Source organism: Canis lupus, chromosome 6 (assembly GCF_003254725.2).
Source record: "Canis lupus dingo isolate Sandy chromosome 6, ASM325472v2, whole genome shotgun sequence".
Classification (NCBI taxonomy): Eukaryota; Metazoa; Chordata; class Mammalia; order Carnivora; family Canidae; genus Canis; species Canis lupus.
In genome coordinates, this window is record NC_064248.1 from 10,320,409 (window position 1) to 10,346,861 (window position 26,453).

The following is a 26,453-nucleotide window of genomic DNA, read 5'->3' on the forward strand; positions in this document are numbered from 1 at the left end:
CCTGGGATCAGGACCAGAGCCAAAACCATGAGTCACATGCTTAACCGACTGCACCACCCAGGTCCCCAAATCTGTAGTTTCTAATTTGGAGTTACCAGTCTTCACTTCCTGGGGCTCCGTTTCCTTTCTCAGAACTTTGTCCATGATGGATGCATGTTGTATATTGAAAAATGTTTCTTCCCTAAATTTTAACTTAAATAATATCTATAGCAGGTTACTTCCTTTGTGGTTTAAAAATCAAGTTACTTCCATACCGTTTGCCTCAGAAACTGTGTATTGAAAAGACTAGTGGTTCTAGTTCAGGAGAGCCAGCTCCTGGTCACCAGGATGCATCAGGGTGTAACAGAAGGTTCCTGATTGGGAACCTCAGGGCGTGGGTTCCGATGTCTGCGCCATCCCGAGGCCATGGCGAGGCTACAGCGCCCTGCCCAGCGAGGCCAACAGTGCCGTGTTGATGCCCGGCAGCTGCTGTGCTCCATGTAAGGCTCTGTCCGTTCATAGTTCTGTGCCTCGAGGGAACCAGATGTGAGGAGTGTCCTCTGATGCTTGAGTTTACAAAAAGACTCACCGCCATTCAGCCTAAATCTTTTTTTTTTTTTAATTTATTTTATTTTTTTATGATAGTCACAGAGAGAGAGAGAGAGGCAGAGACATAGGCAGAGGGAGAAGCAGGCTCCATGCACCGGGAGCCTGACGTGGGATTCGATCCCGGGTCTCCAGGATCGCGCCCTGGGCCAAAGGCAGGCGCCAAACCGCTGCGCCACCCAGGGATCCCCAGCCTAAATCTTTCTTGAGAAAAACCATCCTTAATTGCTTAACCCCTTGTAATTTAGTAAGCTACTACATGGCCTCTCGGTCTGAATTCTGTATTTTTTTATTTGTTAGGAGAGAATATCCTTCTTAAGGGTGTTCTTTTTTCCTTTTTCTTAAAAACAGCATTAGAAATGAATTTCCCCAGGGAAATGCTGGTTCATCATTTGTTTCATTTCAGTGTCAGAGATTTGACGTTTCATTAGTTTTGAGATAGAGCTTGTTTTTGCAAGAAGTATTCCAGGCTGGCCCATCTGGTCTCAGATCAAGTCACGGAGGATTAGACATGCAGTAGATTGTTAGTGGTGATCTGACCGCGGCTGGTCTGGTTTACAGTGGTCTCCCAAGCTGGTATTCCTGGTGCTGAGCAATAACTCCTCCCGAAGACAACAAACAAAACGAGCTGAGAGCTTTGTCCTAATAGAACCAAGAAATAGTAACTGGTTTCATTTTGGTTTTAAAGATCTTAGAAGCTGTTTTGCTGTGTGTTCAATGAAAAATCTTGACTTTCAAAGCAGAAGGACCAGGGAGAAGTGGAAAACTTGCCTCTACCTCCTTATCCCAACGAGGCGATGAGCTGCTTTCCCCTTCCCTTGGCTCCATCCCTCCTCCGTGCACCCACACACACACTCTGCTAGCTCAGGGCCACGAAGGCACTGCCCCCGCCTGTCCTGTCCTTGAAGTAGGTTCTAGGTCTGGACCACCCCCAGCAATGACTCTCCGTCTTTTGTCCTGTTCCAGCTTTAATCGGATTGACATTCCACCTTATGAATCATATGAGAAGCTCTATGAGAAGCTGCTGACAGCCGTGGAGGAGACTTGTGGGTTTGCTGTGGAGTGAAGAGCAACCAAAGGCAACAGATTCTAGCTCATGACCACCAGACCAAAAGCAAGCTTTCTGTGTGCCTCCTGCGAAGCTGGCTGAGGCCCGGGAACCCTAGATAACCGGAGGGAAAGGGTTGTCTCCCCTCCTTTTCGTTGGGGGGAGCAAGGGGGGTGGGGGGACTTTGGTTGGTGGCTTCCACCCGTATTTTCCTCCTTTATGACAGTACTCCCACCCCCTTCCATCACCCATCCAATAAAAGGCAGCCAGGTTTAGCATTTGGCTTCGGTCACACAGGATATTCTATGACTGTAACCCTATGGTGAGAGGCTCACTGCCCTGTGGTCTTTAGCGGAGGATCGACCCACAAGTTCTGGAACTGAGCTTGACTTACTGAGGGTTCGTAACTGGTAGCTCCACTAGCTGTGCTGTGTCCAAACAGTCCCGAGGCCCTTTGCAAGTTCAGCAGCTCACATTCCAATCACAGCCTAGCAGTCTGCTCGGGGTAGCAGATTAATTTCTAACTGAAAAAAATAACCATATCTTCTGTCGGAATTCTACGGCAGGAAGCTTGCATCGAAAATGTGCTTCCCTTTTGGAAAGGTAAAGGAAACTAGGGCAGTTGTGCTGGAGGCCCGGGGTATTTTTCAGGGTGTCCTGGCTGAAAAATGTGTTTTGCATCGAGAAGAATGATCTTTCTGTTAAGAGTCCCCTTTGCCATGTTATTGATCTAGTTCAAGATATTTTTCCAGTGAAAATGCCACATAACAGAGCTTATAAAAGAACAGACCACACCAGCCTCAGATCTGTGCAGCCTGTCCTGCCTGTATGTGGGCTGGGCACCCCAACACTAACAAAGCACCGCATCACGGGAAGTTGCTACGAGCTGAACAAGAGAAGTCTGTTGTTCCAGCTGCTGGCTTGGTGTGCACTAGTCTAAAAGGGAGAGGGGGAGACGGATAACCTCAGTGACTTAGCTCCCCTCACCGAGTTGCTGTTCTGACAGTGGGGGAGGTTGGGGGGATGGTTCCACTCTGCTCATTCTGCTCATTCTCCAAGTGTCAGATGGCGACACTAGCAATCACTGCTCACTTCACTCGCCCAAACATCCTTCATGTGCTGAGCAAGGCCAAAGTCAGCCCAGACCCTGAGTTTCTAACACCCCTTTCCAATGGGCACAAGCAGTTCAAGCAGTATTTTAACTGGGTGGTTTGATTGGAGACAAACTTCCATGAAGGGAAGCGGCAGTGGCAGCAGCAGCAGCAGCAGCAAATTGTCCTGTTTGGTTTTTTGTTGTTTTTGTTTTGGGGGGGCCAGTGTGGGGTAATTAATTAGCACGACATTTCACTGTTGAAATTTTGCAGTTGGTTTTGGAGTTAAGCGTTGGGATTCAGCTGTAGGTCTGAGATGGGTCTGGAAGGACTTTTTTGGATGACTCGGTTACTGAAATCTCTGGACCATGGTGGGTTTGGAGGCATGCTTACCCTTCCTATTTCGCTGTGGTTCTTCGGGTGCCCTGTGAGGAGCTCCGGGACCTCTTGGGGGAGAGACCCTCCTTTGGAATGAGGGGTTTGCCAGTTTGGTGGGCCACGGGTGCCGGCTGTGGGTGCCAGGAGCTGCGAGAGCACACTTCTGGGCTGCTCGTGGAGGTTCTAGGAGAGAGCGCGGAAGGAAAATTAAATCTATTCAGGAAGTCCAGGCCAACTTGTGGGCTTGGTCTTCCAGAAGCTCTGCCTTGCCCCCATTGGGCTTATCTTGTGTCTCGTTTACCATGATCCTTCTGAGGGCGTTCTAGAAGCTGGATCCCCCTTGTCTCTCTCATCCTCCCTCGTAATCTTCCTCTGGAAGAGCGAGGAAATACCCACTACAGACCTTCCCTTAGATAGGCCTCCTCTCCAAGGTGAACCTCCACAGTGTGAGGAGGAGTCCTCCCCGGGGGAGCTGAGAGCACCCCCTACCGTGGTGGGAAGGACCTCTAGAGTCTTCTGTGGTGTTGGCCAAAATCTGTAGGGATTAGTGAGGAGACGAGGGTCTAGTAGGGTTGTTGTGTTTGGCTCCTTTAAGACGATCTTCCTGCTGTGGGGAGGATCAGGGCACGGTCCTTAGGAACTGCACCTGCCAGCCCTGTGTTGCTCCCGTGTGTCAGGTTCAGATGTCACCTCAGCGAGCGTTACCTGTCTTGTAAGGCCTGGGTCTTGGCTCTTCTTACACTTGCACGTGGGCACCCTCATCAGCTGTGTGGTACAAAGGAGCCTGAAAGGGCAGAACCTTCCAGAGCCCTGGTTTACTCTTGCCAAACGGGCTTGTCAGTGGCATCACACTTCTAGAACCTTCACTATCAACAGTGGATTGAGCTACCCCAAGAGTAGCATGGCAGACAGTGGGTGAAAGCTCCCGATCGCTCCACTTTGGGTCTGTGCAGACCCCGTTCCCCACAAGCTCTCGTTCGCCAGCCTCCTCAGTAATCCCCACCCACCCACCCGTCCCCCCTCACCTCTTTGCCCAGATGCTTCAGGGGCCCAACTTCCAGGCTTGCCCTCACCAGCGGTCATCAGCCGACCCTCAGGGATGTAGCAAACCACCGCTCTGCCAGTGCTGTAGGTAGGAAAACCAGAGGGGCCGTGTGGGGGCCAGTGAGGACAGCTCTCTTCTGAGGGGGACGTCTGCCCCCCAGGTGGAGCGTGTTCCCTAAGCTTGCTCAGCTGCGCGGTCCCAATTCAGGTGAGGTGGTCCTCAAACCTGGGCTGTCAGGAATGGCCTTCCGCAGAGAAGACGCCCCGTCCCCCAGCCCCATGTGCAGCCAGGTGTGTGCCGCACGGCAGCCTTCCCAAAACATAGTATGAATTTTTAAAATTTGTTTATTTTTGTTTCTCAACCACTTTATAATGTATTTTTTAATTTATTTTGTAACGTCTTGTTTTTAAGTATTGCTGCTATCCTTGTTATTCTTCCCACTGTTTTTATTGCTGATTTATTTTGTGAAAATTGTACACTAATGTTGTGTTTTATGTCAAAATCAAAAATATTTAAAGAAATACTAGTTCTATTTAATGTGGTTATGGAACCAGCTGGAAACACAAAACAAACAGTGATTGTACAGCAGGCTGGACCCGGGAGGTCAGATTCATTTTGTTACATATGCAATAAACTCACGACTTTACATTTTTTGGTGTCTGATATTTTGGTGTGGAAATGAGGTGGAGTTTGTTTTTTTGTTTTTGTTTTTTGTTTTTTTTTTGTTTTTTCAGTCCCACAAAAAAGAAAGGTGATGGTTAGACAAACTTGGAATGGAAAAGGGACAAACTTTAGAGTTGTAGGGCAGCCCGGGTGGCTCAGCGGTTTGGCGCCACCTTTAGCCTGGGGCGTGATCCTGGAGTCCCGGGATCCGGGAGTCCCACGTTGGGCTCCCTGCATGGAGACTGTGTCTCTGCCTCTCTCTCTCTCTCTCTCTCTCTCTCTCTCTCTCTCTCTCCTCTGTGTGTGTGTCTCTCATGAATAAATGAGTAAAATCTTTTTTAAAAAAACTTTTAAAAAAACTTTAGAATTGTAGAAAGAGTGAATAAAAACACAGCAAGCAGTTGAACGTGCTCTGTCGAAAAACTTGTGGGCTAGAGAAAGTTTTGAATCTGTTAACTGGTATCTTCACACACTGGGCATACTCATTGGTTTGCATTTTTATTTTCCTTTTCAATTATTTTTTTTGTGATAAAACACACATAGTATCTATCAGTTAACCCATTGGTAAAGTCCACTCCAGTGGCAATGAAAACATTCACAAGCATAGTGCAATAATGACCACCGTCTATACCCAAACCTCTTAAGACATCCTCCCAGACTAAAACTCTGGACCCACTAACTAGTAACCCCCATTCCTCCATCCCCTGACCCTTGGTCACCTCTGTTCTGCTTTGTCTGTGAACCTGCCCATTCTAGGGACATCATATAAGTGGAATCTTATATGAAATAGTTGTCTCCCCAGGTCTTATTTCACTTAGCAGACTTCACGGTCCACTTGTGTTAGAGCTTATACCACAATTCCATTCCTTTTTATGGCTGAGTAATGCTCTCTTGTAGGAATGTAGCACATTTTGCATTTCCCTTGGTTTGATGGACACTTGTCGTGATAGTTGACTTTATGTGTTGACTTGATCTGGCCATGGTACCCAGAAGAGACATTCTGGACTAACAGCTGTGTTGTCTTTGCTTCCTTTCAGAGTGTTGTGTAGTCTCCAGTGTCTAAGTCACTAGCCTCTTTGGTTAAGTTTATTTCTAAGTATTGTGTTCTTTTAAATGCTATTTTAAATGGAATTTTTAATTTTCAGATTATACACTGTTATTGTCTAAAAACACAACTGGCTGGTGTGTTGACTTTTATCCTTCAACTTTGCAGATTTCATTTATCCTAATGATGCATGTATAATCTTTAAAGTTGTCAATATATGAGATCGTATTGTCAGCAATTTTATCTTTTCCTTTCCAATTTGAATGCCTGTTTCTTTATTTTCTTGCTAATTGCTCTGGCTAGGACTTCCAGTACTATGTTCAATGGAAGTAATGAAAGTGGACATGCTGTCTTGTTCCTGATCTGAGAGGAAAAATTGTTAGTCCTTTACTTTTAGGAATGATAGGACCTGTGGGATATTTCATGTATGGCTTTTACCGTGTTGAGGCATTTTCCCACTATTGCTAGTTTGTTGAGTGTTTTTATTATGAAAAGGTATTGAATTCTGTCAAATGATTCTGTGTCAGTTGAGATAATCATTTTCCCTTTCATTCTGTTAATATGGCATATTAAATCGATTTTTATATACTGAATGATCCTTGCATTTTGGTGATCCTACTTTGTCATGATGTGTTTAATCCTTTTACTGTGTTGTTGTATTCAATTTGCTAATGTTTTGTTGGAAATGTTTTACATCAATATTTGTGAGGGCTACTGACTGATTGCTTTCTTGTAGTGTCTTTGTCTGGCTTTGGCATCAAGGTGATGCTGGCCTCCTAAGAATGAGTTAGAAAGCATTCTCTTCTCTTTCTGGAAGAGTCTGAGGAGGATTGGTGTCTGTTCTTTAAATGTTTGGTAGAATTCACTGATGAAGCCATTGGGTTTCGGACTTTTCTTGTTGGGAGGCATTTGATTACTGACTCAATCTCCTTACTAGTTATATATAGGTCCATTCAGACTTTATTTCTTCATGATTCAGTCTTAGTAGGTTGTGTTTCTAGAAATGTGTCCATTTCATCCAGGTTATCCATTTTGTTGGCATACAATTATTCATAGAGCTCTCTTATAATCCTTCTTAATGTATTTGTAGTAAGGTGCCCTCTTGTGTGGTTGAGTTCACATCTTTCCCCTGCCATAGGCATTTAGCTAAAGGTTTCCCATTATGTTGATTTTTTGATAGAACCAACTCTTGACTTCAGTGGCTTTCTGTTTTCTGTTCTCTCTCTGCTGTGATATTGTTTCTTTCCTACTGCTAGCTTTCAGCTTAGTTTTATCTTCTTTTTCTAGTTCCTTATGGTATAAGGTAGGTGTTTTATTTCAGACCTTCCTTCTTTTTTAATGTAAGCATTTATAGCTTTAAGTTTCCTTCTTAGTGCTGCTTTGTGTTTTCATGATCACTTATCTCAAGATAGTTTTTTTTTTTTTCCAAGATAGGTTCTAATTTCCCTTGTAATGTATTGCTTTACTTCCACATACTCATGAATTTTCTTTCTGTTACTGATTTCTAGCTTCATTCCATTGTGGGAGGAGCAACTGTGTTGTATGCTTTCAATCTTCTAAAATTTTTTGAGACTCGACTCATGGCCTTACAGAATGTGGCCTATTATGGAGAATGTTCCCTGTGTCCCTTGAGGAAAAGGTATATTCTGCTGCTGTTGGCGGAGATATTTGTATATAGGTTGATTAGGTCCAAATGGTCTCTAGTGTTCAAGTCCTCACAAGATCCTACTGATCTTCTAGTTGGTTGTTCTAACTTACTCAGAGTGAGGTCCTAAAGAATCCTATTAAGTAGAGCTGTCCATTTTGCCCTTCAGTTTTTCAGTGTTTGCTGTGGGTGTCTCTGGGTTTATCTTGTTGAAATTTGTCGAGTTTCTTAAAATTGTATGTCCATTTCTATACTCAGATTTGAGAAATTTTTGTCCATCACTTCAAGTATGTTCTCTGCTCCTTTCCCCTCTCTTTCTCCATTTGGGACCCCAGTAATGCAAATCTTTGTTTAATGGTGTCCCATAAGGCCCTTAGGCCCTCTTTGCTTTTCATTGTTTTTCTTTTTGCTCCTCTGTTTCACTGATTTCAAATGACTTGTCTTAAGTTCACAGATGCTTTTGACGGCTCAGGTCTGCTGCTGAATCCCTATATTGTATTTTTCAGTTCAGCTGTTGTATTTTTTAGCTCCAGAATTTGGCTCTTTTTACTAATATACTTCAAGAAGGTAACTTTTTGATACTCTCATTTTGTTCATATATCAGTTGCTTGATTTCCTTTAGTTCTCTGAGAATATTTAACAGTTATTTTAAAGTCTTTTCTAGTAAGCCTGATGCCTGTGGTTCTCCAGGGATGGTTTCTAGGGTTTCTGAAGATAATATTTTGTTTCTTTGAACGTTTCCGTTTTCCTGTTTCTTTGTATGCCTTGAGATCTTTCATTGAAAACAAAAGATTTGGGCAGCCTGGGTGGCTTTTAGCTGCAGCCTTCAGCCCAAGGCATGACCCCGGGGTCCCGGGATAGAGTCCCGCGTTGGGCTCCCTGCATAGGGCCTGCTTCTCCCTCTGCCTGTGTCTCTGCCTCTCTCTCTCTGTCTCTCATGAATAAATAAATAAAATCTTAAAAAAAAAAAGCCATAAATACCTTTTTAAAAAAACAAACAAAAGATTTGTTTTGAAATCATTTGAAAAAACAGCCATATCTTCCCATTCTTTGCAGAATGGCAGGAAGACCTTCACTAATTAGCAGAGTGTGTTCTAAAACTTGTGATCAACCCAGAGTGATGGCTTAAGTCAGGTCTTTTTTGGGCTCGTGTCCTGCCTGGGCCCATACATTTCCCAAGCACTCTCTGCCCCTTTTCCCCATACACATGTGGCTGCTTTTAAGAAGTCCTAATATCCCAAAATCTCACCCCAGCTTCTTCTCGGGACCTTAGACATGTTACTGTATTTTGCTTCTCATAATATCTTGCCCCAGGCATCTGTAGGTCTGCACATGTTGTGTTGCTTGCTGCTGCCAACCTGCAGTCCCTCATGCCATCTTCTCCAGCTCCAAGCCAGGCAAGACAGAAACCAGGCCCTCGGGCAGTCCGGACAGCTCAGAACATGGCAAATGAGTTCTGCTCTCCTCCTTTCGTCACAAGGAAGGAAACCAGGAATTGGGCTGCTTCCTCCCAACCATGCATTGTTGTGCTAGGAGGGGTTGAGACAACGGCAAACAAAACTGCCACAGAATTCCCTGCCATTTTGACTGTGGCTTTTTCTTGATGGCATTCACCTGCTTGCTGTAAATTTTTGTCTGCTTTCCAGAGGGCCTATAAAGTTATTTTAGTCTGTAGTTGTTTTTATGTATGTATTTTCAGTGTTTCCAAGGGGGTAGCACAGGCCTGGAACTTCTAGTTAGACATCTTCAATCTCTGCCTTTTGATTAGAGAGTTTAATATATTGACATTTAGTTACTTAGAAGAAGGAACTTGTCTCTTCCATTTATTATTCATCTTCTATGTACATTATAGTTTTTTTTTGTCCCTTACTTCCTCCATTAACTGCCTTTCGTATCTGATTTTTTTATAGCGACATGTTTTGAATCTCTTCTGGTTTCCTTTTGTATATATTCTATAGATGTTTTATTGGTGGTTATGCAGGGATTACACTTAACATCCTAATATTGCAACAACCTAATTTATGCCAATTTGAATAGCACATAAAATTCCCTGCTCCCGTGCAGCTCCATCTCCCCCTATGATTGATGTCACAGATTACATCTCGATACATTGTGTGCCCAGTAATATAGATTAGTTTTTTATGTATTTAAATCCTGTAGAAAATTTAAAAAGCCGACTTACAAACCAAAATTATAATACTAGCTTTTATAATAGTCCATGTGTTACTTTTACTGGGGATTTTGACTTCTGCTTGCAGCTTTGAGTTACTGTCTAGCAAGCATCCTTTATTTCGAATAGAAGGACTTCTTAAGCACTTTTTGTAAAGCAGTCCTGGTGGCACACACCCTCATTTGTGAAGAGCAATTTTGCTGGATATAGAATTCTGAAAGTATCTTTCATCAGTTTGAATAAATCAGTCCTCTGCTTTCCGACCTTCAAAGTTGGATAAGAAATCTGATCATCTTATTGAGGATCTCTTGTACATGACAAGTCACCTCTCTTGCTGCTTTCAAGATTCTTTATCTTGCTGTTTCCTTGAGTTAGTTCCATCTGGAGTTTGTCCAGCTTCTTATACATATAGATTGATGTGTTTCATCAAATTGAGAAGTTCTGGGTCGTTGTTTCTTTTTTATTTTTTTTCATTTATTTATGATAGTCACACAGAGAGAGAGAGAGAGAGAGGCAGAGACACAGGCAGAGGGAGAAGCAGGCTCCATGCACCGGGAGCCCGATGTGGGATTCGATCCCGGGTCTCCAGGATCGCGCCCTGGGCCAAAGGCAGGCGCCAAACCGCTGCGCCACCCAGGGATCCCAAGGGTCGTTGTTTCTTCAAATATTCTTTTGACTCCTCCCTCCTTCCCTCCCTCCCCTCTCTCTCTCTGTTTCTTCTGGGATTCCCACAGTGCGTTAATGGTGTCCCATAGGACTCTGGTTCTGTGCACTTTTCTTTTTTTCTCAATTTCAACTGTTCTATCTTTAAGTTCATTGATTCTTCCTACTTAAATGTCTTTTTAAAACTCAGGGAATTTTTCATTTCAGTTATTACACTTGTCACCTCCAGAATTTTCTTTTGGTTCTTTTTTGTAATTCCTGTTTCTATTGATATTCCTATTTTTGGTCACATACTGTTTTCCTGTCTTTTTCTATGTCCTCCTCTAGCCCTTTCAGCAGCCTTCAGACCATTATTTTAAAGTCCTTGGGTCTAGTACATCTGCTGTCTGCTTCCTCAGTGATGATTTCTGTTTACTTGTTTCTTTCGGGCCATACCTTTGTATGCCTTGTGACTTTTTGTTGAAAACTGGACATTTGAATTTTATAATGTAAATCTGGAAATCAGATTATCCTCTTTCCCCATTATTTTTTCTTTTCAATTGTTGAAGTTATCTCTGATGAGCCTGAGGTGAAAGCTTGAGGTCTTCTCTGGTCTTTCTTGAACCTGTGTCTTTCCATGAACATGAGCATGGCTTTTTAAATTCCCTTGTATACATGGCTGTTTTTTTCCCTTTTTTTTTTTTCTTAACTCACATTTTTCATGGATCAGGACTCCTACCACAACTCAAGTTGGTCCTCTGCTCAGAGTCTCACAGGCTGCAATCAGTGTGTCATATGGCAGCCTCCTGCAGACCAGGCGCCCCCAGCCCTCTTGCCCCCAGGAGGAGCCCTTGGCCCCCAGGATCCCTGTTGTGATCTCAACATCCTGAAGGGCTTCTACCTCACCTCAAGCATTTCACTGCTTGCAGGATGGGTTTGAAATCAAGTTTCCTTGCTCACAGCCAGACCTCAGATTCCTGAACCGTGAACACTGAACATTCCACTGGCTTTTAAGGGGAGAGTAGTACCTTGTGTGAGACCCTCCAGAACCCCTCCCGTAACCCTCCTAGATATTCAAAGCTGGCCAGACCTAATGCAGGAGAGGCCTGCATGGGGGGAGTTTCCTGAGCCCTGCAGGGCAGATGTGGCATCCGGACACAGAATGATGCAGGGAAAGGACAATGCTGGCCACAGCTGGCCGCATGTACTGGCCCCCCACGGCTCATAGGCCATCAGGCAGGGCCAGGGTGATCCAGACTCCAGGAAGCCCCTCTGGCCCCAGGGACCATGTGCACCAGCCCTGGGGGTCATGGGGTCAGATTCCTGCCCAGGGGCTCCCAGGGGACGTTGGGCGAGAGCAGCCTCTGTCTTTGTGCCAGGGGAGTACGTGCTCGCCTACCTGTTGACGGCTGCAGTGCTCTATGTCATGCTGGTCATGCTGCCAAGAGGTGACACTTTTGCAGAGGTCCTCGGCCGGGGACCAGCACACACAGATTGCTGTGGGAGATGGTGACAATTAGGGTCATACTTGATTTTTCATCACGAAAAGCCTGATTTGTGCAAACAAGACAAGGAGTCTTCCTGAAGGAAAGGCAGCCCCCTTGAGCAGCTTAGCTTCACACAGAAAGCCCCACCCCCCCTTACTTGAGATTTCATGTCAAGAGTTTCACAAGTCAACTAAGCAAAGAGAAAACTCAATGTGTGGAACAGTTGCGCCAACAGCTGATGGATGAAAGCTCAGTCTTCAAGCGAGTCCTCAGAACACACCCAGCGCCAAGTAACTGCAACCAAATCAGCCTCTAGAAGCCAACAGAGGAATGAAGGGAGGCTTCACAAGTCCCCTTCACAATGCCCTAAATCAGAATTATCGTCTCTAGGGAAGCATAAAGCTGTTTTCAGAAGCAGGAGAAAGCTGGAGGAGGAAGGGGGTCAGCGCATGGAATAAAGTGTCAGATGAGCCAAGAGGGCATGTGGGGCGGGAGTCCAGTGCCAGTCCTGATGCAGGGGACACTGGGTATCCCTAGCTGGTCCCACAGCTCAGCTCCAGGAGGACTTGGCCAGCAATACGGGGAGGATGTAATGTGGGGATGTGAACTTGGATGGGACGGCTCTGTCAGGAAGCAGAAAGCCCACAGAAGGTGTGTTGCAAGTTTTGAAGAAACTGACTGATGTGGCTCAGATACTTTAAAAAGTCTTGAGAAAAGAGAACACCAAATGTGTGCTATGGTGTCAGGGAAAGAAAATTAGCTGTGCCCTTACAGGTCCCATTTAAAATCTCCAGAGAATCCTTCAGTGCAATCAGAGAAAAACAGTGATAGATGCATGTACCAAATCATTATATTGTACACCTTGAACTAACACAATGTCATATGTCAACTGTATCTCAAACTGGAAAAAAATAAAATTCATAAACTTCTGTTAAAAAAGTTTGAAAAAAGGGATCCCTGGGTGGCGCAGCGTTTTGGCGCCTGCCTTTTGGCCCAGGGCGTGATCCTGGAGACCCGGGATCGAGTCCCACATCGGGCTCTCGGTGTGATGGAGCCTGCTTCTCCCTCTGCCTATGTCTCTGCCCCTCTCTCTCTGTGACTATCATAAATTAAAAAAAAAAAAAATTTATAAAGTTTGAAAAAATAAAAAAATAAAAATAAAATAAAAAAAAGTTGGGGTGCCTCGGTAGCTCTGTTGGTTAAACATCCGACTCTTGGTTTTGGTTCAGGTCATGGTCTCAGGGTCATGAGATTGAATCCCATGTTGGGCTCCACGCTGAACATGGAGTCTGCTTAAGATTCTCTTTCTCCCTCTCTCTCTGCCCCTCACCCTGCTGCTTGTGCTTTAAAAAATAAAAGTTTGAGATCACTTTAAAAATGTTTCGCATTGCCGCAACCACGATGCCCAAACGAAAGAAGCAGAATCAGCAGCAGCCGCCGCCTCCGCAACAGCCCCCGCTGCCAGAGCGGGGGGAGACTGGAGACGAGGAGGATGGGAGTCCCATCGGACCACCTAGCCTTCTGGGCCCTCCCCCCATGGCCAATGGAAAGCCTGGTGATCCCAAGTCAGCCCCAAACTGGAATCCACCCACATGTCCACCATCAGTAGAATGGATAAATAAGTTGTTGTGTGTGCATGCAATGGGATACTACACTGCAATGAAAATGAACGAACTCCTGCTACAGGCAACCTGGATGAATCTCACAAACACGGTGTTGAGCGAAAGGAGCCAGACAGAAAAGAATGCAGACTCTCTTCACAGAGGTCCTCCAGGATCAAGGGGACCAATGATTCCACCACTGCTGAGCCTCCCACCTCCTCCCAGGGGCAGAGGCCCAATCCGGGGAGGCCTGGGTCCCAGGTGCGGCCCATATGGTCGTGGCTGGTGGGGGGCCAATACTGAACCTCCTTTTCCTGGACCAGGCCATGGGGGTCCTTCCAGAGGAGGCTTTCACAAAGAGCAGAGAAATCCCCGAAGGCTCAAAAGTTGGTCTCTTATCAAAAATACCTGCCCACCCAAGGATGGCCCCCAAGTTATGGAAGACAAATCCAACCGCCCCGTCTGCCGACACTTTGCCAAAAAGGGCCACTGTCGATATGAGGACCTCTGTGCCTTCTACCACCCAGGCGTCAATGGACCTCCTCTGTGAGACTGTGCCTTCCCATCCAGGCTGGAAGGAGCCCTCTGACCTAGCGGCCATATATTTCCCTGTGGCCCTGTGACGGCTACTGTGAGGCTGTTCCACCCACCACCCTCAGTCAATGACACCCACCCCCATTTCTCACCTCCCCCATTTGGGGTCCAGAGTTTTGTTTCATCACTGGTGCCCAGCGTGTGGGCTTTCTTCCGATTCAGCCTCCAGAGACTCGCCTTCAGGACCCCACCATTGCTCTCTTCAACTGCCTCCTGGATCCTCTTCCCCTTCGCCGATTGACTGCTCAACAGGAAACTTCTTTGGTGCTGAAAAAAAAAAAAAAGTTTCAATATTGATTTACATATGAAAGTTATAGGATCTTCTGGGTTTGAAAAATATTTTTTTGTTGGAGTACAATTGACACACAATGTTACACTAGTTTCAGGTGTACAACACAGGGATTTGACAAGTCTACATGTTATGCTTTGCTCCCCAGAAGCATAGCTGCCGTCTGTCACCATCCCACACTACCATGCCAACACTGACTGTATTCCCTGGGACACACTCCTTCCATAACTGGAATCCCACTCACCTTCAGTCATTCTGCCCACCTCCCCCACTCCCAGCTTTTGGAAAATATTTAAAATAGGCGTGGCGTTTACCTGGTGGGGTTGGTGTAGTCTGGCACATTCTTGCAGCTCTATAGGAATGGGGTTCTTTTTTTTTATTTTTTTTTTTAGATTTTATTTTTTATTTATTCATGAAAGACAGAGAGAGAGGCAGAGACACAGGCAGAGGGAGAAGCAGGCTCCATGCCGGAAGCCCGACGCTGGACTTGATCCCGGGACTCCAGGATTGCACCCTGGGCTGAAGGCAGGCGCTAAACCGCTGAGCCACCCAGGGATCCCCAGGAATGGGGTTCTAATCTCCGAGTCAGAGGGCTCCTTCACCCTGAGAGGTGAAAATCAACTTTATGTGAGCTCATGATCACATAAAGAATAGAATCTGGATGTTAAAAATTTCCCATTTTTCCTTATGATTCTCTTTAAAAAAAAAAGTCACAGAAAGTGAGAGGTAGGAGTCCAGCAGAAACTGAATAGAGATGAAGAAATGTATCATTTCTGGAATGTATTTTCATTCAATCAAGAATTCATTCTCCATGGAAAGAGAAAGGAGAATCTTTCTGAAGCAATTTAAAGGTCAGACACAAATGTGAACAGCTAAAACCTGGTCAGGAGGCCAAAATTCTTCCGGAAACATCAGAAATCCTCAGTGGACTTTCTCAAGGTCAGTTCATTTCCCATGAGAGAAGCACAGTAATTTAGGAAAAGAATGCAGACTTCAGACAAAAGTTACTCAGAAGGAATTAAAAGTTTAAAAAATTAAAAGTTTAACATATACCCCTAATATTTTGGGTGAAGCATCTGGCAGAGGCCCAAGAGGCCCAGCAGGGAAACCAGCCCCCTGAGGAAGAAGGAACATGGAGCTGTGATGGTACAGGGCCCCAGGCATCCCCCACAGGCTCAGGCCCTCAGGAGAAGAGACCCTCCACTGAGCGTGTCCATCCTCCTGATGGCTGGCAGATGCTTAGACACTCATCTGCCCAGAACCGCTGGCCAAGATGCCAGTCCTCTCCTTGGACTCAGATGTTCCCCAAACCAAGAGGTCCCAGGGACCAAGCCCAGCACCCGTACTTCCCTACATTCAGGAAAATGAGAATGCTGTCCTCCAGGCAGTCTCTCCTCCTGTGGTCTTTGTTGGCTCAACACATACTCCACTACAAGAGAAATGTCTACACCAGAATCCACCTTCATCCACAGTCTGAGGAAGTGATTGCCTTCTAACGATCTAGAACCTTACTTACATAGTTTTATCTTTGCACTAAAGTAACTGAGTTTTTTCTCTTTTAGCTTTATTGCTAAAAATATAAAACATATTTCATATGTTCAGAGATTATATAGTGGTTCTAATTAGAGTCTTGATAAAACTATTCTTAAAATGATTAATAACTGAAGAATATCTGAATATGAATCTTATAACTTAGATGATTCCATGTCATTCTATTTATGGGTAGTGTGAATACAGAATTTTTGTTGTTACTAAGTCTGTTAAAATAATCCATAAATAAAACAATAATTTCTAAGACAATTTTGACAATTTTTCCTCTTTTGGTTTTATTGCTGTTACAATCATTGGGGCTTAATTTATGGTTGTACTTGACATAAAAGTGAATCTCATGAGTAACTATTCCCTTTTTTCCTGAGTCTAGAGAATGTGAGGATGGACAGATTTTGGTTGGTGCCAGGCCCCTCACTATGGGACCTGCCCTAAGAGTACTTGAGGATTTCAGAGCTCATTTTTGTGTGTCAAGGGCTGGATTTAGACTGGATTTTAAGACTGATATATTTCTGTAAATGAGTTTTTCTTTTAAAAGATTTTTAATTTACACTTTCGCAAATTATAACTTAATAAAATATAACCTTTAAAGGAAAGGCGTAGATGGTGACGTCAGCCAAGATGCAGGACTAGGAAGCTCTGGGCCCTCATTCCCCACAGACACAGCAAAAAACTACAGACTGGCTGAAACAACTTTATGGAAGCTCTAGGAATCAAACATCTACAGCAAGAAAGCAAATGTGCAGTCAAGAAAAAGCTACATTTAAAAAAAAAAAAGAAAAAAAAAGAAAAAGCTACATTTACAGTGATAGGAAATTTCAAAGTGTTTTCACTTGCCCTTGCCTCCCCCCTGCACTCCCTCCCTGGTGTGGCACAGCATGGTTTGGGGGAAGTGGCAGCCAGGTCCCCAGTCCCCTTTTTTACAAACCAGGGAGAGCAAAGCAGCCTATCAGAGGCTGAAGGGCTAGTCTTTGTGTCTCATAACCTGGAGCTCAGTCGAAAGCAGCGCAGCTCAAATCTCAGAATACAGGAAGCTACAAGAAGCAACAGGCATGGCCCATGAAAACTGCAAGAGGACTACGTGAAGACACTGGGGGCAAAAGATTACTGATGGAGGAATATAATAGAATGTCTGAGGCTCGAGAAGACGGGGTAATACTCTCAAGAAAATTAAGACATTTAAAAGCAGCTTTGTAACTGGGGGGGAATTAGGCATATACATAGGCTCAGGGATGATGCACACCCAGAAAAAGCCTGAGAAGAGCCTCTATATCAGGCCAATCAGCAAAAGTCTTCCTCTGCACAGAAATGGTCTACAAAAACTGGCACATTTTTCAGATGCCCAATTTTCAACAAAAGATCACAAGGCACAAATAAAACATGCATCATACAAAGGAAAAACACAAATATCCGAAAATAGTTCCTGAACATAGACTTATATAAGACAGAGGTTTAACATAGACTTATAAACATAGGCTTTTGAGACAAAGACTTTAAAACAATTGTCTTAAAAATGCTCAAAGACAAAGTGGAACTCTCTTACACTTTTGTTGGGAATGCAAGCTGGTGTAGCCACTCTGGAGAAGTTTGGAGGTTCCTCAAAAAGTTGAAACTAGAGCTACCCTACAACCCAGCAATTGCACTATAGGTATTTACCCCAAAGATACAAACGTAGTGAAATGAAGGGACACTTGCACCCCAATGTTTATGGCAGCAATGTCCACAATAGCCAGACCACGGAAAGAGCCCAGATGTCCATCGACAGGTGAATGGATAAAGAATATGTGGTATATATACACAATGGAGTATTATTGAATCATAAAAAAAAAAAAAAAAAAATGAAATCTTGCGATTTGCAACAGCATGGGTGGAACTAGAGGGTATTATGCTAAGCAAAATTAGTCAATCAGAGACACAATTATCATATTATTTCACTCGTGGATTTTTTTTCATATGCAGAATTTAAGAAACAAAAGAGGAGCACAGGGAAAAATAAAACAGATGAAATCAGAAAGGGAGACAAATCATAAGAGACTCTTAATCATAGGAAACAAACGGAGGGTTGCTGGAGGGGAGGGAAGTGGGGGGATGGGGTAGCTGGGTGATGGGCATTGAGGAGGACATGTGATACAATGAGCACTGGGTGTTCTGTAAGACTGATGAATCACTGACCTCTACCTCTGAAACTAATAATAAGCTATATGTTAATTAATTGAATGTAAATAAACAATACAAAAATAAAACAAAAAAAAACCTCCTTCCCAAAATCCTCAAAGATCTAAGGGGGAAAATGGACAAAGAATCAGTGGAAATCAGGAAAATGATTTATGAATAGAAATTCTGGAGCTGAAAAACCCACTAGCGGTTCCACTGGAAAACTTGAACAGGCAGAAGAAAGATTCAGTGAACTCGGAGACAGGTCATTTGAAATCAGTGAATCAGAGGAGCAGAAAGACAAAGAATGAAGAAAAGTGAAGAAAGGCTAAGAGACTTATAGGATACCATCAGATGGGCCCAAATAGGAATTATGAGAGTCCCAGAAGGAGAGGAGAGAGAGAGAGAGAGAGAGAGAGAGAGAGAGAGAGAGAGAGAGAAATAGATTATTTGAAGAAATAATAGCTGAAAACTTCCCAAGTTTGAGGAAAGATGATCATGTATCTATAAATCCAGAAGGCTTAAGAACTCTGAGCAGGATAAACCAAAGAGACCTATACTGAGGCACTTTTAAATTAAACTCTCAAAAGCCAAAGACAAAATCTTTTAAGGTTTCAAGAAAAGGATAACTTATCATGTGCAAGGATCCTCAATAAAATTATCAGCAGACTTCCTAGTAGAAACCTTGGACATTGGAAGGCAGTGGGACAATTAAAGTACTGAAAGAGAAAAAACAAGTTGTCGATCAAGTTTTCTGTATCTAGCAAATCTGTCTTTCAAGAAGAATGAGAAAGAAATTAAAACTTCCAGAAAAATGAAAGCTGGCAGAATTCATTACCACTAGAAATGCCCTGCAGAGAACAGCTTAAAGGCTGACCTTCATGTTGTAATGAAAGGATACTAGAGAGTAGCTCAAAGCCGTAAGAAGGGGAGCCTGGGTGGCTCAGTGATTGAGCATCTGCCTTCAGCTCAGGGCGTGAGCCCAGAGTCCTGGGATTGAGTCCGGCATTGGGCTCCCCATGGGGAGCCTGTTTCTCCCTCTGCCTGTGTCTCTGCCTCTCTCTTGCTCTGTCTGTCATGAATAAATAAATAAAGTTTATTATTTTTACAAAAAAATAAGAAAATAAAGTTCTCTAGCAAAGGTAAATACATGGACAAATATTATGGCAATTTGGTTTTGTAACCCCGCTTTTAATTTTCTACACGATTTAAGAGGCAAGTGCATAAAATCTATGTTTGTGGATATACCATGTATAGAGATGTAACTTGATACATCAATAACAAATGGAGGACACAGCTCTAAAAAAGTCGTTTTTGTATATGGTTGAAGTTAAATTGGCATCAACTTCACTGAGATTCTTAAATTTTAAGGTATTAAGTGTAATCCCTGTGGTAACACAAAGAAAATATCTGTAGAATATACACAAAAGCAAATGAGAAAGGAACCAAAATTTCCCTACCAAAAAAATCATCCGAACATGAAAGAAGGCAGTAATGGAGGAAATGAGAAAGGAGAAAAGCTTTAAGACATAGAAAACAAATAAAATGGCAAAACTAAGTCCTCTTTAATCAGTAATTAGTTTAAATGCAAATGAATTAGGGGTATCTGGCTGGCTCAGTTGGAAGAGCATGCAGCTCTTTATCTTGGGATCATGAGTTGCAGCCCCATTTTGGGTATAGAGATTACTAAAATGAATAAACTTAAAAAGAAGATATAAATAAACTCCATAATCAAAAGTCATTTATTGGCAGGATGGAAAAAAAACCAGGGTCCATCTGGATGCCATCCATAAGAGACTCACTTTAGATATAAGGACACACATGGCTTGAAAGTGAAAGGATAGACAAAGGTAGTCTGTGCAAACGGTAATGACAGGAGAGCAGAGAGGCAGCTACACTGATGTAAGACAAAACAGACTTTAAGACAGAAACTATTCAAGAGACAGAGAAGGGTATCATATAACAATAAAAAGCCAATTCACCAAGAAGAAAGAAGAATTATAATTATATGGATCAGACATCAGTGCTCCTAAATATATGAAACAATTGTTGACAGAATTAAAGGGAGAAATGGATAGCTCTACAGTAATTGTGGAAGATTTCTAATACTCTAAATAATACAGAGAATAAGTAGACTGAAGATCACTAATGAAAAAGGGGACTTGAACAATACTACAACCAGTTGTACCTAACAGACATATATAGAACACTATCCAATATAACCTTACAAATAGAAAAACCTAAGAAAATACATACCATGCCTGTGGTCTTGGAAAAAAAAAAAAAAAAAGAAAGAAAATACATACCAAAAAACTGTTAGAACTAAAAAACAATGCCATCTTTCTAAGGAGCCTTTTAGGCATTTTTATCAAATCAGTCCCCCATACAAAGGAACAATATGATTCCTGTTAAGAAAGTGTGGTTTAAAAAAAAAAAAAAAAGAAAGAAAGAAAGAAAGAAAGAAAGTGTGGTTTAGGGGTGCCTGGCTGGCTCAGTCGATGGAGCATGTAACTCTTGATCTCTGGGTCATGAGTCTAAGCCTCACACTGGGTATAGAGATTATTTAACTTACATATACATAAAGAAAATATAGCCTAGTGTAAAAATAATACTGTGTTGTGAGGTTAACATAGATAGAAATAAAAAGTATGACATCAATGGCACAAAGGATGGGAGGAGAGAAATATAAGTTTACTGTTGTAGGATCCTGACATAAGTGAAGTGGCATATTATTTGACCATAGACTATGATATGGTCAAGATGAATACAGTAACTCTAGATAATTCACTAAAAATAATGCATGTTATCCAGAAATACATAAAAATTGTACCACTACACATTCATGCGGTGTAGGAATCAAAATAGTCCTGAATTATATTTGGTGTTAGTTTAAGATTTTTCATCTATTATCTATGCATGATGTAGGTCCATGCTTTTTTTTTTTAGCCTTGTCATTAAATTTTGGAGTTAAAAATAAGCTAAAGATTAAGAAACATCTTACACTCTTATACAGAATCCCATATAATTATGACTTGTTTAGTATTTCCCAAACTCTTCTGTTTTACAGACCAGTAAAATATACTGACCAGAATCAGGAGACTCGTATATAGTTATTGATTTTTTAGTTTGTCAAAGATAACATTAGAGAAATTAATAACAATCACCCATATCACTAGCATTTCATTTCATAAGGACATTTTTAAAAGATTTTATTTATTTAGGGGCACCTGGGTGGCTCAGTGGTTGAGCATCTGCCTTCGGCTCAGGGCATGATCTCGCATCTCCCTCTGCCTATGTCTCCGCCCCTCTCTTTGTATATTTATTCATGAGAGATACAGAGAGAGGCGGAGACATAGGCAGAGGGACAAGCAGTCTCTCTGCAGGGAACCCAATGCGGGACTCGATCCCAGGACCCTAGGATCATGACCTGAGCCAAAGGCAGATGCTCAACCACTGAGCCACCCGGGTGCCCCTAATAAGGACATTCTAAAAGAAAAGCTTTTCATGGTAGAGGACTATCATTGATTGTCCTTTATGAACCTCACTTTGGTACATTGATTTTTCTCACTTTTCTTCTGATGAGCCAAAATTTCCATACCAGCTCACAGGTTCATAATCCAGAGTCTGTTCCCCCTGCTTTTCCCTCTATTCTCCTCACCTCCCCACCATTAGCTGGTTCATTAACCAGGAGTGGCCCAAGTGTCCATTAAAATACTCATTTCCCCTCCTAAGGACCCCCACCACCTCTACCGCAAGGTAGCTGTCTTCCTCCATGCTTCTTGAGCTCCACCATTTCCTTGAGACCCAACTCTCATCTTTTACCTCCCATGATCTCCTTTTTAAGTAAAGTTTTTCAGAGAAACTTTAGTCAGTTCTTATTTTCTTTCCCTTCAAGAAACTAAAGCCTCCTAACTTTTCAGACTTCTGACTGCATGTGTCCAACAACTAAAATGGTTTTCCCCCTAGGAAAATTTATGCCAACACTGTCTTAAAAGAAAGATCTTTTGTTCCTGATAAAAACAAACAAAAAGCCTGTCAGAACTAAAAAAATGAATTCAGTGAAGCTACAGGATACAAAGTCAACACACAAAAATCAGTTGTGTTTCTATAGGTGAATGAGCAACCCAAAGATGAAATTAAGAAAATGATTCCAGGGACGCCTGGGTGGCTCAGTGGTTTCAGCATCTGCCTTTTTGGCTCAGGGCACAATCCTGGAGTCCTGGGATCAAGTCTTGCATTGGGCTCCCTGCATGAAGCCTGCTTCTCCCTCTGCCTGTGTCTCTGCCTCTCTCTCTCTCTCTGTGTGTCTCTCATGAAAAAATAAACAAAATATTAAGAAAAAAGAAAATAATTCCATTTGTAGTAGCATCTAAAAGAATAAAACAGGAATAAACCAAGAAAATGAAACACACACTCAAAACTATAAAAATTATAAAATGAGAAGTTGAAGAGGACACAAAAATCAATGGAAGGACATTCTGGGTTCACGGACTGGGAGACTTAACATTGCTAGGATGTCTTTACTGTCCAAAATGATTTACAGATTCAATGTAACTCCTATAGAAATCTAACACCAGGCGGTGCTTTCGGCAGTCCTGCGGATCTGTCTCTTGCTTCAACAGTGTTTGGATGAACAGACCCAGGGACGCCCCTTCTACCAGCCAACAGCCACCCTCCAACCTTTTTTCCAGTCGCAACCTTCGGAGCCATCTTCCTGGCCATCTTCTGCCACCGGCAGTGAACACCCAAGTTTGAATTTAATTCCTTGTCTGGAATCAACCATGAGCTCCCGGATTCGTCAGAATTATTCTACCGAGGTGGAGGCCGTCGTCAACCGCCTGGTCAACATGCACCTGCGGGCCTCCTACACCTACCTCTCTCTGGGCTTCTATTTTGACCGTGACGATGTGGCTCTGGAGGGTGTGGGCCACTTCTTCCGCGAGTTGGAGAAGTGCGAGGGCGCTGAGCGTTTCTTGAAGATGCAAAACCAGCGCGGCGGCTGCGCCCTCTTCCAGGACGTGCAGAAACCATCCCAAGATGAGTGGGGGAAGACCCTGGATGCCATGGAAGCCGCCCTGCTTCTGGAGAAGAACCTGAACCAGGCCCTTCTGGATCTGCATGCCCTGGGTTCTGCCCGCGCGGATCCCCATCTCTGTGACTTCCTGGAGAACCACTTCCTAGATGAGGTAAAACTCATCAAGAAGATGGGCGACCACCTGACTAACCTCCGCAGGCTGGCCACCCCCCAGGCTGGGCTGGGTGAATATCTTTTCGAAAGGCTCACTCTCAAGCACGACTAGGAGCCTCTGGAGACCAGCAGTCTTTGAGGGGCTCCTCTGGCATCCCCCAGTGCCAGGGCTTGTGCCTGAACCTTTTCCCATGCAGCCATGAGGCAGCTTTTTAACCATCCTGGAGCCCTTTCTCAAAACGTGGACCAAATGGAGACAATAAAGCTTTTTGCAGAAAAAAAAAAAAGAAAAAAAAAAAGAAAAAAAGAAATCAAACACCACTTCTGCAAAACAAGAAAAATCCACCCTAAAATTCATATGGAATCTCAGGGACCCCCAACTAGCCAAAAGAATCTTGAAAAAAGAACAGTGTTGGAAGTCTCACACTTCCTCACTTCCAAACATACAACAAAGCTAAGTAATAAACAGCTTGGTACTGACATAATGACATATATAGGTGACACATGACTGGCTCAGTTGGAAAAGCATGTGACTCAATCTCAGGGTCCTAAGTTCGAGCCCCACACTGAGTGTAGAGATTACTAAAATAAATACTTAGAAAATAAAAGGACAGACATACAGACCAATGTAATAGAACAGAGAACCCATAAATAAATCAATCCCCTCATATATGGTTAAATTGACTATTCTGTGGAGGGTGGCACTTGGAAACAAATGGCACTTGAAAAACTGGTATCTATAGGCCAAAGAAAGAGATAGAACCCCTACTTTATGGGCCAAAGATTTAAATGTAAGAATAAAACTATAGGGGATCCCTGGGTGACTCAGTGGTTTGGCACCTGCCTTCAGCCCAGGGCATGACCCTGGGGTTCTGGGATCGAGTCCCACGTCAGGCTCCCTGCATGGAGCCTGCTTCTCCCTCTGCCTGTGTCTCTGCCTCTCTCTCTCTTTATGTCTCTCATGAATAAATAAAATCTTTAGAAAAAAAAATGAAACTATAAAAGTCTTAGAAAAAATGGGAAAAGTTTCATGACATTGGGTTTGGCAATGATTCCTTGGATATGGCAACAAAGAGCATGGGCAACAAAAGAAAACTATAAAAATCGAACTATATCAAAATTTAAAACTTATGCACTGTCATAGGGGCATAAGGGGCACTGTCAACAGAATGGGAGAGTAGGCCACAAAATGGGAGAGAATGTGTAAATAATAAACCTAGTAAGAGGTTAGGAACCACAATATATAAAGAACTCCTACAATTAAAAAACAAAACAAAAAACAAAACAGTCCAATTAAGAAACAGACAAAAGATTTGAATAGATGTTTCTCCAAAGAAGTTACATAAATGGTCAGCAAACTCATCAAAAGATGCTCAAAGTCACTAATCACAAGGGAAATGTAAACCAAAACCCCAATAAGATGGACGTTACCCTACTACACCCATTAGAATGGTTGTTACAAGAATAAAAGGAAATAAACATTGGCAAGGATGGGGAGAAATTGAAACCTGTGTACACCACTGGTCGGGGCATAAAATGAGGCAATTGCTAAGGAAAACTGCACGGCAGTCCTTAGAAAGTTAAAAACAGAATTACCATATGATCCAGCAACTCTACTTCTGTGCATATTCCCCGAAGAACTGAGCACTGGGAGTCCCACAGATACTTGCACCCTCGTGTTCACGCAGCATTATTTACCATATCCAAAAACCATCCATTGATGGATGAAAAGACAAGATGTGGTATATACACATATACCTGTGATGCAGTATGATTCAGCTTTAAAAAAGCAGCAACTGCTTTCACATGCTACACCACAGGCACACCTAGAGGACGGATGCTGAGGGAAGCAAGCCAAGCACAAAAGAACAAATACCATATGGTTCTACTTAAAGGAAATTCTTAGAGGAGACAAATCCATGAGACAGAATGTATAAGGGTAGGTGCTGGGGACGGGGGGTTGTGTTTAATGGATGCAGAGTTTCAGTTTGGGAAGACGAATAAAGTTCTGCAGAAGGATGGTGGTGGGGGTGGGGGTCACATAACTATGTGAATGCGCTTAATGCCACTGAACTGGACACTTAAAAATGGTTATAATGGTGAATCTTATGTATCTTTTCTCATAATAAAAAAAACGTGTTTAATAAAACAGTACCTACCTTGCAGTGGTGCTTGGAGAACCCCCATAAACAGACCCGTTCTCTGGCCTCCTGAGTCCAGGTCCCTGACCTTTCCACTTATGGATGGATGGAGAGCAGAAGGTGCTGGAACTCCACGGAGGAACACTCTCTGCCCTCACTGTTCAAGGGCTGGTTTTCCTAGAAACCTGGAGGTGGGGGGATGGGCGCCAAGGGCATGGTTTGAATGAAGCTGGCTCAGAACCTGGGGCCCTCAGTACACTGACTTCCCTCCTCCAAATGCTGACCACGCCGTGTCAGCACCACCACATTCCACAGCTGAACCTTCAGGAGCTGCTCTTCTCTGAGCTGGAAACCCCTCCTCTGTGGAGGGCCACTCACTTAGGGATCAGGGACCCTCCACCTGAGGACCAGTGACCCGTGTAACAGCCCCATCTTGCGGCCACCCACTGCCAATGACCCTGGATCCCAGGTACAGACCAGCACCCTCATGGTCACCTTCGCTTATTCCGGCCCCTCTGGTTTTGCCCCTTGGACTGGATTTTGCAGTGACACGGCAGGAAACCTGCCGCAAGCTTCCCCCATGCTGGCCTGGGGCGTCGGTGGAGGAGAGGTCTGTAGGCAAGGCCTGGGAAGGGCTGCATCCTGGCCCGGAGTTGTGTGAAAGCCGTCTGCCTCTCAGCAAAGCGCTTCCCAATGGAGGAGTCCTTTTAAATTCAGAATCATAATTTTACAATGCAAGCCGCAAGCCCTGTCCCTCAGGCCGTTTTTCCGGATCTTATCCTCAGACACCACCCCCCTCCAGGTCCTCCGGGGCAGGCTCTTCTGCCTCGTGGGCGCCACCCACAGGATGGAGGAGGCCAAGCGCCTGCCCACCTGCCCCTCTGTACACCCATCACAGGCAGCAGCCCTGAGGTGGGGAAACCAAGCCAAAGGGACCAGATTCCTGGGCATGTTTCACCCTGTCAGTCAGGACCCGCCTTCCTTGTCACCATCACAGAAGACCCCGAAGTTATGAGCTGAGACTGCTCTCAGGCGTCACCAGAAAGCCACCCTGAAGCCTGGCCTGTGCTGGCCCCAAGGCTCAGTCCCTGAGGGGCTGAGGGAACACCTCACAGAAACAAGCATTTCCACACACATAA

At 43.8% G+C, this 26,453-nt stretch overlaps 3 protein-coding genes and 1 long non-coding RNA gene across 5 annotated transcripts in view; 3 read left to right on the top strand and 1 right to left on the bottom strand.

Moving 5' to 3' along the window:
• Positions 1–4,798, top strand: part of SMURF1 (SMAD specific E3 ubiquitin protein ligase 1) — a 113,460-nt gene extending 108,662 nt beyond the window's left edge. For both annotated transcript variants that reach the window (XM_025426198.3, XM_025426197.3), the window contains exon 18: positions 1,552–4,798. In XM_025426198.3, the coding sequence (XP_025281983.1) occupies positions 1,552–1,651 (100 nt within the window). In that variant the 3' untranslated portion in view covers positions 1,652–4,798. The remainder of the gene's footprint in view (positions 1–1,551) is intronic.
• LOC112646299 (uncharacterized) lies at positions 2,998–26,116 on the bottom strand. Its single transcript, XR_003127548.3, has 4 exons — positions 25,810–26,116; positions 25,333–25,499; positions 14,087–14,261; positions 2,998–11,809 (listed from the first exon to the last, which is right to left on the bottom strand). It is a non-coding gene; the product is annotated as an uncharacterized LOC112646299 (long non-coding RNA).
• Positions 12,756–14,093, top strand: LOC112646297 (proline-rich protein 3-like). Its single transcript, XM_025426199.3, has one exon. The coding sequence runs from the start codon at positions 13,177–13,179 to the stop codon at positions 13,948–13,950; it is 774 nt and encodes a 257-aa protein (XP_025281984.2). The 5' UTR covers positions 12,756–13,176; the 3' UTR covers positions 13,951–14,093.
• On the top strand, positions 22,469–25,152 carry LOC112646298 (ferritin light chain-like). Its single transcript, XM_049110854.1, has one exon. The coding sequence runs from the start codon at positions 22,767–22,769 to the stop codon at positions 23,283–23,285; it is 519 nt and encodes a 172-aa protein (XP_048966811.1). The 5' UTR covers positions 22,469–22,766; the 3' UTR covers positions 23,286–25,152.
• Positions 26,117–26,453: the final 337 nt, after the last annotated feature.

Excerpts from the sequence above, each read along its gene's own strand:
- LOC112646298 (XM_049110854.1), top strand. The coding sequence starts at position 22,767 with ATGAGCTCCCGGATTCGTCAGAATTATTCTACCGAGGTGGAGGCCGTC.
- LOC112646297 (XM_025426199.3), top strand. The coding sequence starts at position 13,177 with ATGTTTCGCATTGCCGCAACCACGATGCCCAAACGAAAGAAGCAGAAT.